The sequence below is a fragment of the Ursus americanus genome, chromosome 21 (genome assembly GCF_024610735.1).
Source record: "Ursus americanus isolate L20-20 chromosome 21, mUrsAme1.1.p, whole genome shotgun sequence".
Taxonomy (NCBI): domain Eukaryota; kingdom Metazoa; phylum Chordata; class Mammalia; order Carnivora; family Ursidae; genus Ursus; species Ursus americanus.
Genome location: NC_142147.1, coordinates 28,881,631 through 28,897,961, shown reverse-complemented (window position 1 = coordinate 28,897,961; position 16,331 = coordinate 28,881,631). Strand labels below are relative to the sequence as shown.

At 45.5% G+C, this 16,331-nt stretch overlaps 1 protein-coding gene across 16 annotated transcripts in view; it reads left to right on the top strand.

Annotated features, from left to right (window-relative positions):
* Positions 1 to 16,331, top strand: part of ADAT1 (adenosine deaminase tRNA specific 1) — a 44,701-nt gene that overhangs the window by 15,499 nt on the left and 12,871 nt on the right. For 8 of the 16 annotated variants that reach the window (XM_045796032.2, XM_045796033.2, XM_045796031.2 and 5 more), the window contains 2 exons: positions 2,401 to 2,487; positions 4,495 to 6,391. In XM_045796032.2, the coding sequence (XP_045651988.1) occupies positions 2,401 to 2,487; positions 4,495 to 4,627 (220 nt within the window). In that variant the 3' untranslated portion in view covers positions 4,628 to 6,391. The other 8 variants (XM_045796038.2, XM_045796035.2, XR_006779335.2 and 5 more) reach the window with 7 other exon arrangements.

Genomic DNA, 16,331 nt, shown 5'->3' with positions numbered 1-16,331 from the left:
CTCTGTCTCCAATATCCACGTGACTTTGGACGAGGCCAGTTGCTCTCTGGGCCTCCATGCGTGTGTGTCCGTCAGATGAGGATATTGGAATAGATGATCTGAGGTCTCTGACAGGTTGTAGATGTCTCCGTTTAGAAGGCAGACTCCATACGGGAGGACGTGGAGGGGGGAAAGAGCAGAAGCTTTACAGTTCAAAAGACTGATGTTTAATTCCTGGATCCCTTTCTCCCCAGTGTGTGACTTTGGGCAAATTACTTTACCTCTCTGAGCCTCCGTTTCCCCAGTTGTAGAGCAAGGGAACTAAAAGTGTGTTTCACCCATGAATGTGGTGAGAAGCGTGGGCGAATGTGGCACAGGCCTGCAGCAAACACCTTGTTAAGATTGATTTCCCCTTGTCTTGTCCAGAGAAGCTTCATATTCTGTGTGAAAGAGTCTGTTTCTTCCCTTCTAAGGACTCAGGGTTTCTCACTGCTCATTCCCTCGTGCTAGCTTCCTGGGACCACCTTTTTTAGAACTGTGGGGAATATGAACTCGAACTGGGATGTTAGAGACATTTAATACACTAATGCAATATGAGAAGAAAATATTTAAGTCCTTGTGTTCTTTTACACACAATGCAGTAATAACAGACACCAGGTAAAGGACCCTCATTTTCAAGAAGCTTCATTTTACTCCTTTCCCTTAAGTGGCAAATCCTCTTCCCATCCCACAGCATCCTAGAGAGATCATTATATGCCTCACTGGATTATAAAAGAAAAGGGTGAGGGATTAAAAAAAAAACCTAAGTACATCTGAGTTTGTTAAAGATAGGGCGAGATTAAGAATACCAATGGCGCGGGCGCCTGGGTGGCTCAGTCGGTTAAGCGTCTGCCTTTGGTTCAGGTCATGACCTCAGGGTCCTGCGATCTTTTGGATTTTTTTTTTTAACATAAACAGTCTTTTGCAAATAGTATTTCCTTTTCCAACCCTCTATTCCTTTTTTTTTTTTTTCTTGACTTCCTGTCCTGGCTAGAACTGACAATATCATAGTCATCAGCAAATAATGATTTTGGTTTTTGTGTTTTAACTGTTACTCCTTTTATTTCTTATCTTACTGGCCAGAACTTTCTGTGTCACATTGGATAAAAGCAGTGCCCTTGTCTTATTCTTGATTTTGAGGACATGAATTTGCTGTAGGTTTTCATAGACACCCTTCATGGACGTAAATACCTAGTCCTAGTCCTCGTTTGCTAAAAGGTTTTAAATCATTCTGTGGATGTTGAATTCTAACAAATGCTTCCCTGCGTGTTTTTTCTTGTAATTATATTACATGTACATTTCTCCTTTAATCTGTTAACAAGATAAATTTCATTAGTTTTTTGGCTTTGGTATTTTTTTTAATGTTAAAGGAACCTTATATTCCCAAGCACCAGCCGCCACTCCAGCTCAGTTAAGGCCTGGGCAGAGTGGCATGTGAGGGCTCAGGGCCCCCTGCTAAGTAGCCTAGGTGCCAGCCAGGTGAGGGAACTTTTTGACAGACCAGATACTTCCCTATTTTACGTATCCTGGTTTGGCCACGGTGTCCAGGATGATGGTATAGTCTGTGAGAACAGCAAAAGCTCTGGTGTGTAAAGATGAGACCGCCCCTTGTTGGCACACCTACTTCCCTACTCTAAATCAGCTCCCTACTCTACTCTAAATCAGCTCATGAACTGTGTAAGGGAGAGAAAGAAGGAGGCACATACAGGCCAGATCCCAGCAGCATGGATGGGCAAAAGCAAGAAGGCCCCGGTGGGCTGGTGGCCAGGTGGCCACTCTCACTTCCCCCAACGTTCCAAACTATGGCCTGCATGAAGCTTCGTGGTAGAAGCAAAGGATTGGCCTCAACAGCCGACAGTGCCCATGGGAGAGTCAGGACACAGCGCCCACGGGAGAGTCAGGACACAGTGCCCACGGGAGAGTCAGGACACAGTGCCCACGGGAGAGTCAGGAATCTCTACGTCCAGTGCTTGTCCAAGTGAACTTGATGACCGCAGTTCCCACAGGGACCAGCACTCGAGTCTGAAACTGTTGCAGTGCCTTGACCGTTATTACCCACAGGGCCAGCTCCCTTGAGGAGAGGTAGCCCGGCGTGGCTGGTAGGTGTCCTGGGGGGAGTTTAGTAATGCCATCTCCGTGTTTACCTCATTCGAGCCTGTCACCTTGATGATTTTGCTGCTGATGACAGTTCTTAAGATGAGATTCCTTTTCCCCCCTCACCCCAATCAGGTCTAGATGTTCTTCATGTGAAGAACAGGTGGAAATGAGGGGTCTGGCGCCTTCAAACCTAAGAAAGCTCCGTGTGAAGCCCGGCGTCTCTGACAGGGGCTGGTACATGTTAAACACTTCTAATAAACCTCTTTGTCGTTTCTTTCCAAACAGATCCCGGATCAGCAAAGTGGAACTCTTTAGATCATTTCAGAAACTGCTAAGCAATATTTCAGAGGACAAGTGGCCAGACTCCCTCAGGTGACACCGTTGACCCGTGTTGTTTCGTATTTAGGAAGATTTGTGGGTTAATTCTGGCTTACGAACGGCAGGAAGCTTTGGCAGGAGTCCGTGGGCACTTAATTACCACCCGTGCGCTCCTCTCTCCCTGGGGCTCTGATTGCAAATGCAGATCTGAGGTGTGCAGGATAGGTGGCTTAGTGGTACAGAGTTACAGAGGATGGGGGGGAGTTGGGGCTTGGCCCGTTCCAGGCTCTCCTTTCACCCTCCTCCAGATGGAGAGCAAGACGGACATGTAAGAGTTCGGGGAGCAGTAGAGCCTGTTAGGAACGTCACTGTCTTCTCTTTCTTTGGTTCACATCAGTGGTTGGGGGCTGCAGCTTCACGGTTGAAATTGCTCCCAAGCAGGAATGTAGAGAACTATAAAACTGTTCTGGGGGCAAGTGGGTGGGGGCAGTTCAGACACTGACTACCCAAGGTCGGTGCCCTCACTTCATACACCAGACACAAGCCACAAGAACTCACACATCCAGGAAAGCACTATACTGAACAATTACTTTGGACTGTAAAGAATATGACTCAGGACCAGTTAAAAGAAGGGACACGTAGGGCAAGGTCTGAGAGGGTCCCAAACACAACGCGTCTGTGTCCGCAGGATGTCACCATCCCAGCACATTACTATATCACCAACCAGAAGGGGGACCCAAGTTTCCGTGTCCAGAGTTTTCATTGTGGTTTCATTATGTCAGCCTGACGGAGTTGTTGGCCATGTGATGTGACTGAACTCATTCGCCGTCTCCCCCTTCGGTCAGGAGGTCAGACTGATAGCACAGACCCCACTGGACTCTTTCTGGCATGGCCAGCCCCATCCTGATCGTCTAGGGCCCACCAGGAGTGACCTTGTTAAATTTAAACTCAGGCGGGATCACAGGGGCCCACCATGAAGAACAAAGACATTCCCACCCCTGGGGAAATTCAGAAGGTTTGGAGGTTCCCTCCCAGCAACTGGCAACAAGACCTGCCAAATTCTTTATCATACAGCAATGGGGAAGCTAAGGCGTTGCTAGAAACTTCTCTGTAAAGAGGCTAGCACCTTGCTATCGCCACCATGGATGCTGCTGTCAGTAACGATGCCCCACGGTCAATTTGGTCCGTGGTCAGTTTGTTCATTTTTTTGTCTGGGAAAATGAATGCTTGGGGGTTCCAAGCATTTTGTGTGTCAGTGAAAACAAATCTGAACTAAGATCAGGAGAGACTTTATTCAAAAGGATCATTGCAGTGAGAGAGGGGCTGTTACAGCAGCAGCAGGACGCTGAGGTCATATGGTTTGTAAGCCTCTAGGGCGGGCAGGAAAGAGTTCTTTCTGGGGAGCTGTGAGCAAGGCTGGAAAGAACCGGGAGGGGGGATAGGATGTGCAGTCAGTGTGAGGGGACAGGTGGACAGGATGTGTCTTTCCTTGAGGTCAGTCGATTCTTGGGGGAGGGGGGTTGTTAAGAAGGGGTCACGACACATTCTGATGCTGGCTCACGCTGAGGGTGGGTCAAAGTTCAGGGCCTGGGAGAAGGACAGAAGCATAACTAATGTTGGTCAAGGAAAAGAATTTTGTCAAGATTGGTGTGTGGGTACAAACAGTTGAGCTAGTCATTGGGAGTTTGGAGGGTCCGTCATAGTAGACCTAGGGGGCATCCATGAGTCTTCTCTGAGTTTTATAAGGAAGGGAACTTCTTTGCAGTAAGCCATTTCCCAGAATACTTTAAGCCAAAAAGTAGTTATTCCTGTTTTATCTGATTCCACTAGGAGCAGACAAGACTAGCATTGTTTATTATCACCTGTTTCAATCCATGATGCTTTCTAGTGAATTTCCTACAATGGAGAGAGCATTGCTGTAGGAAAGCATACCGAAATCCTCCCGTTCCTAGATCTGTTCCTAGGTCTCTGGTTAGAAATCTGTCCGGCTGCTGGCTCAGTTGGCCACCGTGCCAAGCTGATGACTGAGAACCTGTGTGCTTGCTGGTGTGTGTGCATTAGGATGCGGAAGCTGGAGACGTACCATGAGTACAAGGAGGCCGCATCTGCTTACCAGGAAGCCTGGAGTGTGCTCCGAAAGCAGGCCTTTGGATCCTGGATCAGAAACCCACCGGATTATCACCAGTTCAAATAAGGAGGGCAAACTGCAACAAGCTTGTTGGTAGCAGAGTGTTTTCCAGCTGTTTACACTGGATTGCTGCTTCCTTTGTGCTGGACAAGCCTTAGCTTTTCTTGTGGCCGAGTCGGGGGGAAAAAAGAGGTCTGCCCTCTACCAGAGCGACCTATCTCTTCGGACAGAACTCTGGAACACGTAACAATCTATCCTTGATTGAAGCAGCTCTCTCTGCTAAAATGGCATCTGGCTGATGACCTTGGCGTCTTTCCTAACTTGTGTGTTATTGCTTCTCTAAAATATGGAATAAGAATTTGGAATGTGATACTTTGAAAGGACTCTGCAGTGGCTCCATTTTGTGTGTTCCTACATTGATTTGGCAAGTATTTATGGGGCTGAGCTGATGTTCGAAGAACTTCCTTTGTTGTGGCCGACATGTCTTATATACTCAGCCTTTCTTCCTTGGGAGAGCCACTCTTTCCTGCTCTACCTGTGGGACTGGGGTGAAGCAAACCTTACTCCCTGGCCGTAGGAACGGGAGCCAGCCCTGGACAGTTCCGGAACTGCTGCGAAAGCTAGCAAGAAAGAGTCTCTCTCCTCTTGTACCAGGCACAGTAAGGGCCACATAATCGTGGGACTGCCTGTGGCTGCCTTTGCCACCACACACAGACGGGCAGCTTGAGAATGAAGGCAATAAAGAAGGAAACCAGAATCTGCTCCCATGACCTTGTCTGGATGCCAGTTCCCACCCTGGACTCCCAAGTATGTGAGATAAAATTGTATTGCTGTTTCAGTTAAGCCTGTTTGAGTAGGTTTTCTGTGGCTTTCAGCTAAAAGAGTTCTGTCTAAAAAGGCCAAGTCCGTATAGCAGATCAGCAGTGACCTAGCAACCCATCCTGTTTTAACCAGTATCTAATATTTAACTCTCAACCTCTCCACACCCTAAATTACTGATGGAAAGGAAAGCTCCCCCTGTTGGGATTATTCAAGATCCTTCTCAAAGTTCTTCAGCATTTTTGTATAGCTTTTTTTTTCTTAAGATTTTATTTTTTTAAATTTTTTATTTAAATTCATTTTAGTTAACATATCCTGTATTATTAGTTTCAGAGGTAGAATTTAGTGATTCATCAGTTACATAGAACACCCAGTGCTCTTCCATCAGGTTCCCTTCTTAATGCCCATCCCCCATTAACCCCTTTCCCCTACCCACCTCCTTAAGATTTTATTTTTAAGTAATCTTTGCACCCAGCATGGGGCTCAAACTCACAACCCCGAGATCAAGAGTCGTGCGCTCCACTGACTGAGCCAGCCAGGCACCCTGTCATTTTTGTATAGCTTTGAAAGTTTTTTTAATAACAGCTTTACTGGGATATAATTTACATTCCGTATAATTTACCCATTTAAGTATACAATTTAATGGCTTTCAGTATAGCCACAGAGTTGTACAGCCATCACCACAATCAATTTTAGAACATTTTTGTTCTAAATTTGGGGGGAGGGGACACTCATCAATCCAGTAGGGTACCCATTTGCAGCCACTCCCCATTTTCCCTCAACCCCACCCCCACCCCAGCCCTAGAGCAACCAGTAGTCTACTTTCTGTCTCCAGGGATTTGCCTATTCCGAACATTTCATATAAATGGAATCATATAATATGTGGTCTTTTGCGACTGGCTTCTTTCACTGAACATAATGTTTTCAAGATTCATGATGTTATTGCACAAATCAGTAGCACGGATCAGTACTGTATTCCTTTCTATGGAATAAAAGTAACATTCACTTGTATGAATGTGTTACAGCTTATTTATCCCATCGGTTGATGGGTACTTCGGTTGTTTGCACTTTTTGGCTTTTGTGAATAGTGCTGCTATGAACATTCTTGTACCAGTTTGTGTGTGAACATATGTTCTTGAATTTTTTTTTTTTAAGATTTTATTTATTCATTTGAGACAGAGATACAGAGAGAGAGCGCGTGAGCAGGGTGAGAGGCAGAGGGAGAGGGAGAAGCAGACTCCCCGCTGAGCAGGGAACCAGATGTGGGGCTCGATCCCAGGACCCTGGGATCACGACCCAAGCCAAAGGCCGACACTCCACCATCTGAGCCACGCAGGCGCCCCTTAAATTTTTTTTTAATGACAGAAGTAATACATGTTTGTATTATCCTTCAATTTTTAACAAATTTAATTTTAACAAATTATCCTTCAATTTTTTTCCATAAGAAATCTTTTTATTTTTTTATTATTTTTTTAAAGATTTTATTTATTTATTTGAGACAGAGTAAATGTGAGGGAGAGAGGGGGGAGAGAGAATCTGAAGCAGACTCTGCCCTGAGCACAGAGCCCGACACAGGGCTCGATCACACAGCCACGAGATGATGACCTGAGCTGAAACCAAGAGTTGGACGCTTAACCAACTGAGCTACCCAGGCACCCCAAGAAATCTTTTTAGATAGCAGGAAGGAAAGAAAGAAAGGCAAAAATACCACTCCCTGAAGGCCAGGCTCTCCCATATGCTGCTTTAATCAGGGAGATTCTTTGCCTGACCCCAAATCCCATGTTTATGCAGCAGTTCAGATAACAACTAGCGGGAGCTCTTATCCACAGAGGGTTATGCCTCTCTGTCTCTCTCATGAGATGCTCTTTAAAGGGTAAAGATTTGTATGAGACTGTAAGGAGGTAGCGTCTTTTTATTCTGAAGTTTTATGGTAAATTTGTCAAATCAATACCCAGAAAAACCCCTAAATACAAAACTACCCCTACATTTAGACTTCAGAGCAGAAACTGGGAAAACCCTGAAGGCCTCAGACAAAAGGCAGCTTCACCTTGGGCTCCACCTGTTTTCTCAAGACCTGAAAGGGTTGCTCAGACATCCAGCTTCCTATATTTTAATTTAATCTCTTAAAACCCTTATAATCTCACCTATGCCTTAAACTCACCTCTCTGAAATATTGGCAGGTTCTCAAATTTCATACATTTAATTAGATCATGTGTTTTTACTCATGTTTCTTAACCCATATTTGACTGATAACTGCTTCTGATTTTTTTATTTTTATTTTTTTATTTAAATGCAGTTAATTAACATGGTATATTATTAGTTTCAGAGGTGGAGTTCAGTGATTCATCAATCATTTTTGTTTTTTTTTCAAGATTTTATTTATTTAAGAGAGAGCAAGAGTAGGGTGAGGGGTAAAGAGAGAAGCAGGCTCCCCACTGAGCAGGGAGCCCAACTCGGGGCTTGATCCCGGCCGGGATTCCGGGATCATGACCTGAGCTGAAGGCAGACACCCAATTGACTGAGCCACCCAGGTGCCCCTCAGAGTCTTATAAATACACAGTGCTCATTATATCACATGCCCTCCTTAATGCCCATCACCCGGTTACCCCATCCTCCCACCTCCTTCCTCTCCAGCAATCCTCAGTTTGTTTCCTATGATTAAGAAAGAGTCTTTTATGGTTTGTCTCCCTCTCTGATTTTGTCTTGTTTTATTTTTCCTTCCCTTCCCCCGTGATCCTCTGTTTTGTTTCTTAAATTCCACAAATGAGTGAGTAATGGTAATTGTCTTTCTCTGATTGACTTATTTCACTCAGCATTTCATCTCTAATTTCTCATTTCATCTACATCATTGCAAATGGTAAGATTTCATTTTTTGATGGCTGTGTAATATTCCATTGTGTATATATACCACATCTTCTTTATCCATTGTTGATGGACATCTGGGCTCTTTCCATAGGTTGGCTATTATGGACATTGCTGCTATAAATATTGGGGTGCAGGTGCCCCTTCACATCACTATGTTTGTATCTTTGGGGTAAATACCCAGTAGCATAATTGCTGGGTCATAGGGTAGCTCTATTTTCAACTTTTTGAGGAACCTCCATACTGTTTTCTAGAATGGCTGTACCAGCTTGCATTCCCACCAATGTTGTAAGAGGGTTTCCCTTTCTCCACATCCTCGCCAACATCTGTCATTTCCTGACTTGTTAATTTTAGCCATTCTGACTGCTGTGAGGTGGTATCTCGTTGTGGTTTTGATTTGTATTTCCCTGATGCCAAGTGATGCTGAGCATTTTTTCATGTGTCTGTTGGCCATTTGGATGTCGTCTTTGCAGAAATGTCTGTTCATATCTTCTGCCCATTTCTTGATTGGATTATTTGTTGAGTGTTGAGTTTGATAAGTTCTGTATAGATTTTGGATTCTAGCACTTTATCTGATAAAACATTTGCAAGTTTCTTCTCCCATCCTGTTGGTTGCCTTTTGGTTTTGTCTGCTATTTCCTTTGCTGTGCAAAAGCTTTTTATCTTGATGACAAGTCCCAATAGCTCATTTTTGCCTTTGTTTCCCTTGCCTTTAGAGACATGTCTAGCAAGAATTTGCGACCAGGGTCACAAAGGTTTGCTGCCTGTGTTCTCCTCTAGGATTTTGATGGATGCTTCTAATTTTTAAATTCATTTTTTCTAACCCTTTTAAAACGTGTTGTAGAAAATTTTAAAAGGACACAAAAATAGACCAGTGCAGCAGACCCCCATGTATACATCCCCAGGACTTAACAGTCACTGGCTTTTATGCTGTTGTTACCTGATCCGTTCTCCCCTGCCCCTTCCAGTTGTTTTTCTTGGAGCTTTCTAAAGCAAATCCTAACCATCCTATTTCACCCAATAAAATTAACAGCAATTCCTTAATATCTAATTTGCATTTTGTGTTTGCTTTTCCCCTATTGTTTCAAAAGCATCTTTTGACTACTCATCGGTTCAAATTAGGATCCAAAAAGAAAGTTCCACACAATGCATGTGGCTCATTTGTCTTTTGTCTCACTAAATCTGTAACAGTTCTCTTTCCTTCTTAGTTCAAGGAATGGGTAATTTGTCCTGTGTAATAGCTCACAGGCTGGATTTGGCTGCTTATTCCCTCCCAGTGTTGTTTAACAGGTTCCTCTATCCCCATATTTTCTCCAAACTTGTTATGTGTAGAGGCTTGATCAGATTCAAGTTCAGCTGATTTGACATGAAAACTTCTTGGGTGGGGCGCCTGGGGGGGGCTTAGTCGGTTAAGCATCTGCCTTTGGCTCAGGTCATGATCCCAGGGTCCTGGGCTCGCGTCCTGCATCAGGCTCCTTGCTCAGTGGGGAGTCTGCTTTACCCTCTCCCTCTCCTTCTGCCCCAACGCCCCCCTCGTGCTCTCTCTCTCTCAAATAAATGAATAAAATCTTAAAAAAAAAAAAGAAAGAAAGAAAGAAAAGAAAACTACCTAGGTGATTCTGCACACTTCTGTTGCATAATATGAAGAGGAACATCTGGTTGCCCCACGTTCAGTGACTGAGCAGTGGGTTCAGTGGTGTCAGCCTTATCTACCCCATCATGAAGTTCCCTATCACCCTTTTACCTCATGGTTTTAGCAGCTGAGTCAGGGATCCCCACGACCACCCTCAGGTTTGATGATTCACTGGACAGACTCACAGAGTGAAGCAAAACTGTTATAGTTCTTGTTATTTCAGTGACAGGGTACAGATTAAAGCTGGCAAAGAGAAAAGACACCCAGGCTAAGTCTAGGAGACAAGGGGTGCAAGAGTCCAGCTGTCTTCCCTGTGTTAATCATGTGCATCTGATGCTTTGACGTCTGGGGCCTCACTTACCCTGAAGAGACTGCCCCCAGGAGTCTAGCCCACTCCCAGAGATAGTAAAAGATTCACACCACGCACTCCAGAGCTCGTTGCCCAGCCACCTGCTGTGTGGGGCTCTCATACTCTGGGCCGCTCTCCCCCTGCCCTCCCTCATCAACTGGGTCCAGGTACCAGAAAACTAGGGACAGCCCTTGTGCCTTAGACACCACCGAAATGAGTCAAACTAGCCAATCCTAAGTCTGCTTACCTTGCCCCATCCCTCCCTTCCCCCTTATAATAACACCTCTTGCCCACATGTCCTCACTCCCTCTGCCTCCTGACCAACCCTAGTGCTTCTCTGTAAGAAGGAAGGGCTCCTTGTGGCCCAGCTTGTCCTCTCCACCTACATTTTCAGACTCTCTCCCAGTGGACTTGCACACACGGCACTTAATTCGCCCAGCAATGACGCATAACAGTACAGGCAAAGTGTTGCTAGCCTGAGCCTCGGGTGCTGCTGACATGCTGCTTGCACAGGCCACGCCCCCGTCACAAAGAATGATCTGGCCCAAAATGTCAGTAGGGCTGAGGTTGAGAAACCCTCATCTAGGGATTGTGTTTTAAAGTCACTTGAAGGGTACCTGGTGGCTTAGTCGGTTCATCATCTGTCTTCAGCTCAGGCCATGATCTCAGGGTCCCGGGATCGAGCCCCACATCAGGCTTCCTGCTCAGCAGGGAGTCTGCTACTCCCCTTCCCTCTGCCCCTCCCCCTGTTCATGCTCTCTTGCTCACTCTTTCTCAAATAAATAAATACATAAAATCTTTAAAAATAAAGTCACTTGAAGTCGTTCCTCTTGTAGTTATCGCTCCGAGTCTATACACAGTTAACTTTGTTTCATTTTGCTTTTTTTGGGGGGGAGAGTGGCTTTTCAAAAAATCATGTAAAATATTTATATGATTCCAAAGTTAAAACAAGTAAAAAATCAGGGGAAAAACAAGGTACATTCAGAGAGGTCCCCCATCCTCCTCCCCTATTTGTCGCTTGGCCCAGCACTGACCAGCCATTTTTATAAGTTGTTAGTGGACATTTCATTCTTTCTTTTTAAAATGCTCTGTGAATAGCCTCCATGCAATATTTTGCATTTTTGCCAGGGTATCTTTTGGATAGATTAGAAGTGGGATTTGCTGGGTCAATGGGTAAATGAACATAATTTTTCCTTATTGAAATCCATTTTCAAGTTTCTGTTTCTAAATACAGTGAGTGCAAAAAAAAAATTCAGGACAGCGCTAATACATTCCATTTCTACAAAAAAGAAGGGTGAGAAGTTTATATCTGTGTTTTGCTTGTATATGCCAAACTATCTCTGCCTCGATACAAGAAACCACTAACCACTAATGCGGGGCCCACAGGGGAGGGTAAGAGAATGCCTGGGGCCCAGGAGCGGGAGGGAGACTTCTCACTGAATACCCCTTATATTGTGTTATTTTAAAATTTTGAACCATGTTAATATCGTGCCTATTTTAGAAATTTAAAAAATAGAAAAATGTTTCTGTATTTTAAGCAGTCAAGACCCCAGGAAATACTCAGAAGTGACATTGTTTAGGGAAGAGAGACTCTCCAACCTATTTTAGGCAGCTCTGAGTGTAATTCTACAGAATCACCTAACAGACCATCTTCTGAAGTGTGGCTCCTGGGGAACATGTACATTCCAGCGTTGCTTCTTTGTTCTGGGTGCACAAGTGGATTCTAATGTTACATCTGTGTGCATAATTTTTATTCTTTTTCTTTAGAATTTTTTAAATTCTGGCTCGATTGAAATAATTGTGCGTATATATTCCATGCAGTCATTTCTGCCTGAAAGCACGGGGCTAACTGCCTCATTTTATGGAGTTTGCCGGTGCCAAGCATTAGCTCACTGTCTGGGGAAACGGAGCTGCTACGGAGAAAATGACCCGCCCTGGCAGCCAGCGCTCTGCTTGGAAGAGAAGCAGGCCCCGTCTGATTTGGTCGTGTCTGTGGCTGGTGGAAAGCTGCCTCCACCTGGACCTTGGAAACATTCGTTGGCTTGGAGACTGTTCTGAGGAAGCCTTCGCCCAACTTGTCCAGTTTCTAAAACCCAGTTTCCTAGCAAGCTGGTTCAGTGGCTTAGGACAACGTTAGGTTTTCAGCGACCACTGTCCTCTTGAGATGCTGTGTGGGGAGGCCAGATGAGCTGGGAAGAGGAGGCCCCGCGCAGCAGGGAGGTGACCGGAACCAGGAGGTGACCTCTCAGTAGAAAATGCTTATGTGCTTGCTCGCAAGGGCTCGGGCAGTTCTTCCTGTAGATACAAAGGCAGCTATCCTGAAGGAGAGATGGGACACGGAAAGAGCCAAGAAAGTAGATATGTTGAAGAAAACTATTTTCCAGAAAGAAGTGTTCTTTTTGTATCACATGCTGAGGAATCGTAGTTGGCCTTCGTATCTCGTAAAACGTGAATCCCTTTAAATCTAAATTTGTCTGTACTGGGGTTAAGACTGACTTCCTGGAAGGCTGTCCACATGGATCCCAGACAAATGTGAAGTCGTACTTGTGGTCCAAAAAGAGGAGGAAAATTTGCAGACACACTTCAGGGCTGCAGGCAAAGTTGCATGTGTTCCGTTTTTAGTTCTTAAAACTGGGGCCCCAAAACTAATCAAGGGGGATAGAAATCAAAGAGTGGTTGTTGCCTGGTGGGGGGAGATGAGGGATGGGGGTTGAGTGGAAAAAGGCCTAAGGGGACTTCCTAGGATTATGGAACTTTTGATTGAAGTGTTGATTACATGGGTGTAAACATTTGGCAAAATTTATTAAACTGTACACTGAAGATCTGTGCATTTTATTGTATATCATTATACCTCAACTTAAAAATGTAAAAACAAACCCTAGTCCTATTATTTGGTATAGTAGAATAAACTTTGATCAGGATATTCCGGTAATTATGTTCTAGTACCAACTCTGCCACTACTTGCTATGTGGATGTGGGGAAAGTATTTAATCTGACTTCTAACCTGTCACCTGTTCTACCAAATGAGGTCCCAGCGATTAGCGTGCTTGGTTTTTTCAACTGTGACGTAGGATTTCTCATAAAAATTCTTAATTGCGTCAATAATGCAAAAAGAAATTTTCTCCAGGAACCTGAGTCCATTGATGCTTTGAGATACATATGGCCTCAGTTATGTCGGTGAAAGAGAGAGATAGAAATAATTCTTGTCTTAGCCTGGTCACTTGGGTCCTGAATTTGGGTGTGGCCTTTTTGGCCCTTGTACTAATGAGCCAGCCAGAGGTAGAAACCAGCTTTTAGCAGTAAGCGTGTTCAGCACTGCATTTCAATTTCCAAATTCAGCAAAGTCTTAATAGGAAAAAGGCAAAGACAGAGAGTCACTCCAAGTGGGGACCCAGGCTGCCAAATGTTGGTCTCAAGCACATGTTCCCTGAACTTGGGCTTGGCTCCAAGAGGAGAGGAGCTCACAATGGAAACAGTGATGGCTGTTTGCTCAGGCAGCCAAGAGAATGAAAAGCGCTTTGAAACCCAGCAATGTCTCCATGGGGAGAGGTACGGTGGGCTCCTTCGTGGTGAAACCAACCTGTCAACAGAGCAGGGTAACAGAGCCCATTCCCACCATCTTCCTTTGCTTCAACAACAAGACCTTTCTGTACAACCTCAGGAAATCTCTGAGAAGTTCTGCTGTGGGCACCCCATGCTTTGCTCAACAATACTTGCACACTCAATCCAGTTCACCCTGTCTTGGTTGAATTACATTCTGTTAACTGAGAGAAAATAGCTCTTCTCGAGGTATATTCCCTCATCGCCGCCAAGATTTCACCCAATTCCTTTTTTATTGCTACGACTCTGGGCTATTTTGACTGCCAGTGAATATCTTTTCATCTGGGATTACCCTTTTCTTTTAATATATTTTTTTTAATTTTAAGTAATCTCTAAGACCAACATGGGGCTCATACATCCCCAAGATCAAGAGGCCCATGCTCCACTGACTGAGCCCGCCAGGCGCTCCTCAGCTAATATTTTCATGCCATACTTTTTGTTCTTCGTTTATCCAGTGCCATTGTGAACACACTTCTGTCCTAACCCATCCATAACTGCCAAGCCAAGAAACCAGCCGGCAGTGGGAGAAACAAGGCTTCGGGGTGACGGTGGCAGCACATTCTCAACCAGCTTCAGATGACAGCACCCACTCACCTGAGCTGACACGGGCCAACCAGACGGTGCTTCCCACCTCTTGGCCTCCTTCACGAAAGATGAAGGGCACCATGGGTTAGTATTTTGCTTGCCTCCACTTTGGGGGAATCCTGTTCTAAAGTAAAGGAATGTGCAGAAGCTATGGTGCAAGGGTTGCAAACCCAAGTATTTCCAGGGGTAGGAAACTTTAAGTGGAGTGAACTGAGAAGTGTATTCCTTGTCCAACGAGGAGCCATTATTTTGTTCCAACTGATTGTCATCAGATCTTAAGAATTTTTTTCAGGAGAAGCAGGAAAGTTGGATTGTTACATACATGTCTAGGGGCCACACAGAGACACGGGCCTTCAGTGCGTATCCTCTGGTCTAGCAGACCATTGGCCTAAGTCGGAACTGTGGCTCCAGGATGTACTGGTGGTGTGATCTTGGATAGGTCAGTACATTCGCAGAGTGTCCGTGTCCTCGCCTTTGAAATGAAGGCCCCACTCCCCCAGACAATAGGGTTCAGGGATACGGTGAGATTATGGGTAACACGGGTGTGGGGAGGACTGCCTGCCTGGCACACAGGGAACACCAGCCTTGGTATTTCAGCTTGTAAGTGACTCTTTAGTTCGCTGATCCTGATTCCCAGAGTTTGCTAATCAACACGAGAGACTGTCCATAGGAGAAGCCTACTGGGCGAGCCTTTGTGGAGCCTCAGTCTGCGTACCAGGCACTGGCACGTTCGCTTGCCTGCACCGTTCCCACATCTGGAAGCCACGGCCCGTCTCCAGCTGCGCAGGGGGCGAGGAAGCAAAGCTGTTGATCACAGAGGTATATATAGATCCTCCCACCTAACTCTCGTGGCTTTGCCTCCCTGATGTCAACCACCAGGATTGTTTTTTTTCCTCCCTAAGGAAATAAAGATGAAAAGGGGAACCAATTGCCCTTTTTAAAGTGTCCTAACCTTTGGTCTAATGAAGAGCAAGTCTTTTGAGATTAAGAAAATTGACACTGCCGGGGCGCCTGAGTGGCTCAGTTGGTTAAGCATCCGACTCTTGATTTTGGCTCAGGTCATGATCTCAGAGTTGAGAGATGGAGCCTGATGTTGGAGCCTAAGATTCTCTCTCTTGCTCTCCCTCTACCCTCCTCCTCACTCTCTCTCTCTAAAAAAAGAAAAGAAAATTGATACTGCCTCCTTCCAAATTCTCCTTGGAGATCCCAGGCCACCTTTGGGACTAGTGCCTGGGTGCCCAAAACTGCCCCATGCCCTCCGCATGTGGCCACAGTGTGTTTCAACCACTGCAAAAAAATTAAGATGCATTAGCGCTGGGGCGCCTGGGTGGCTCAGCCATTAAGCGTCTGCCTTCGGCTCAGGTCATGATCCCGGGGTCCTGGGATCGAGCCCTGCATTGGGCTCCCTGCGCGGCAGGAAGCCTGCTTCTCCCTCTCCCACTCCCCTTGCTTGTGTTCCCTCTCTCTCTCTGTCAAATAAATAATGAATCTTTAAATTAAAAAAAAAAAGATGCATTGGCGCTTAAGTAGGCTGTCAGCCCCAGGTCGACCAGTCATATGCCTTCTGAACACCATCACTATGCCAGCCATTATGCTATGCACCCGAGGTTCCGGGATAGGGGACAATCCTCTTGTTGCTCCTTGACTGATAGGGAAGATGGGCAAGTGTCATCACAGTGGAACAGCGAAGTGTGAAGGTGGCTGTGATCTAGGTTGAACACCCCACCTGGAAGAGGGGCGTGGGAAGATCACACAGGCCCAGGTTCGCTTGAGCAAAGAGACAAAGGCAGAAGGAAGGATTACGGGTTAGGGAACAAAGAGAAATGGTGCGTGAGGGACAGTTTGAGAGAAGGGTATTTGGGGCCAAATCACCATACACGAAGGCCGGAGAAGACAGCAGGGCACGGCTGGGCTGGTGGAGT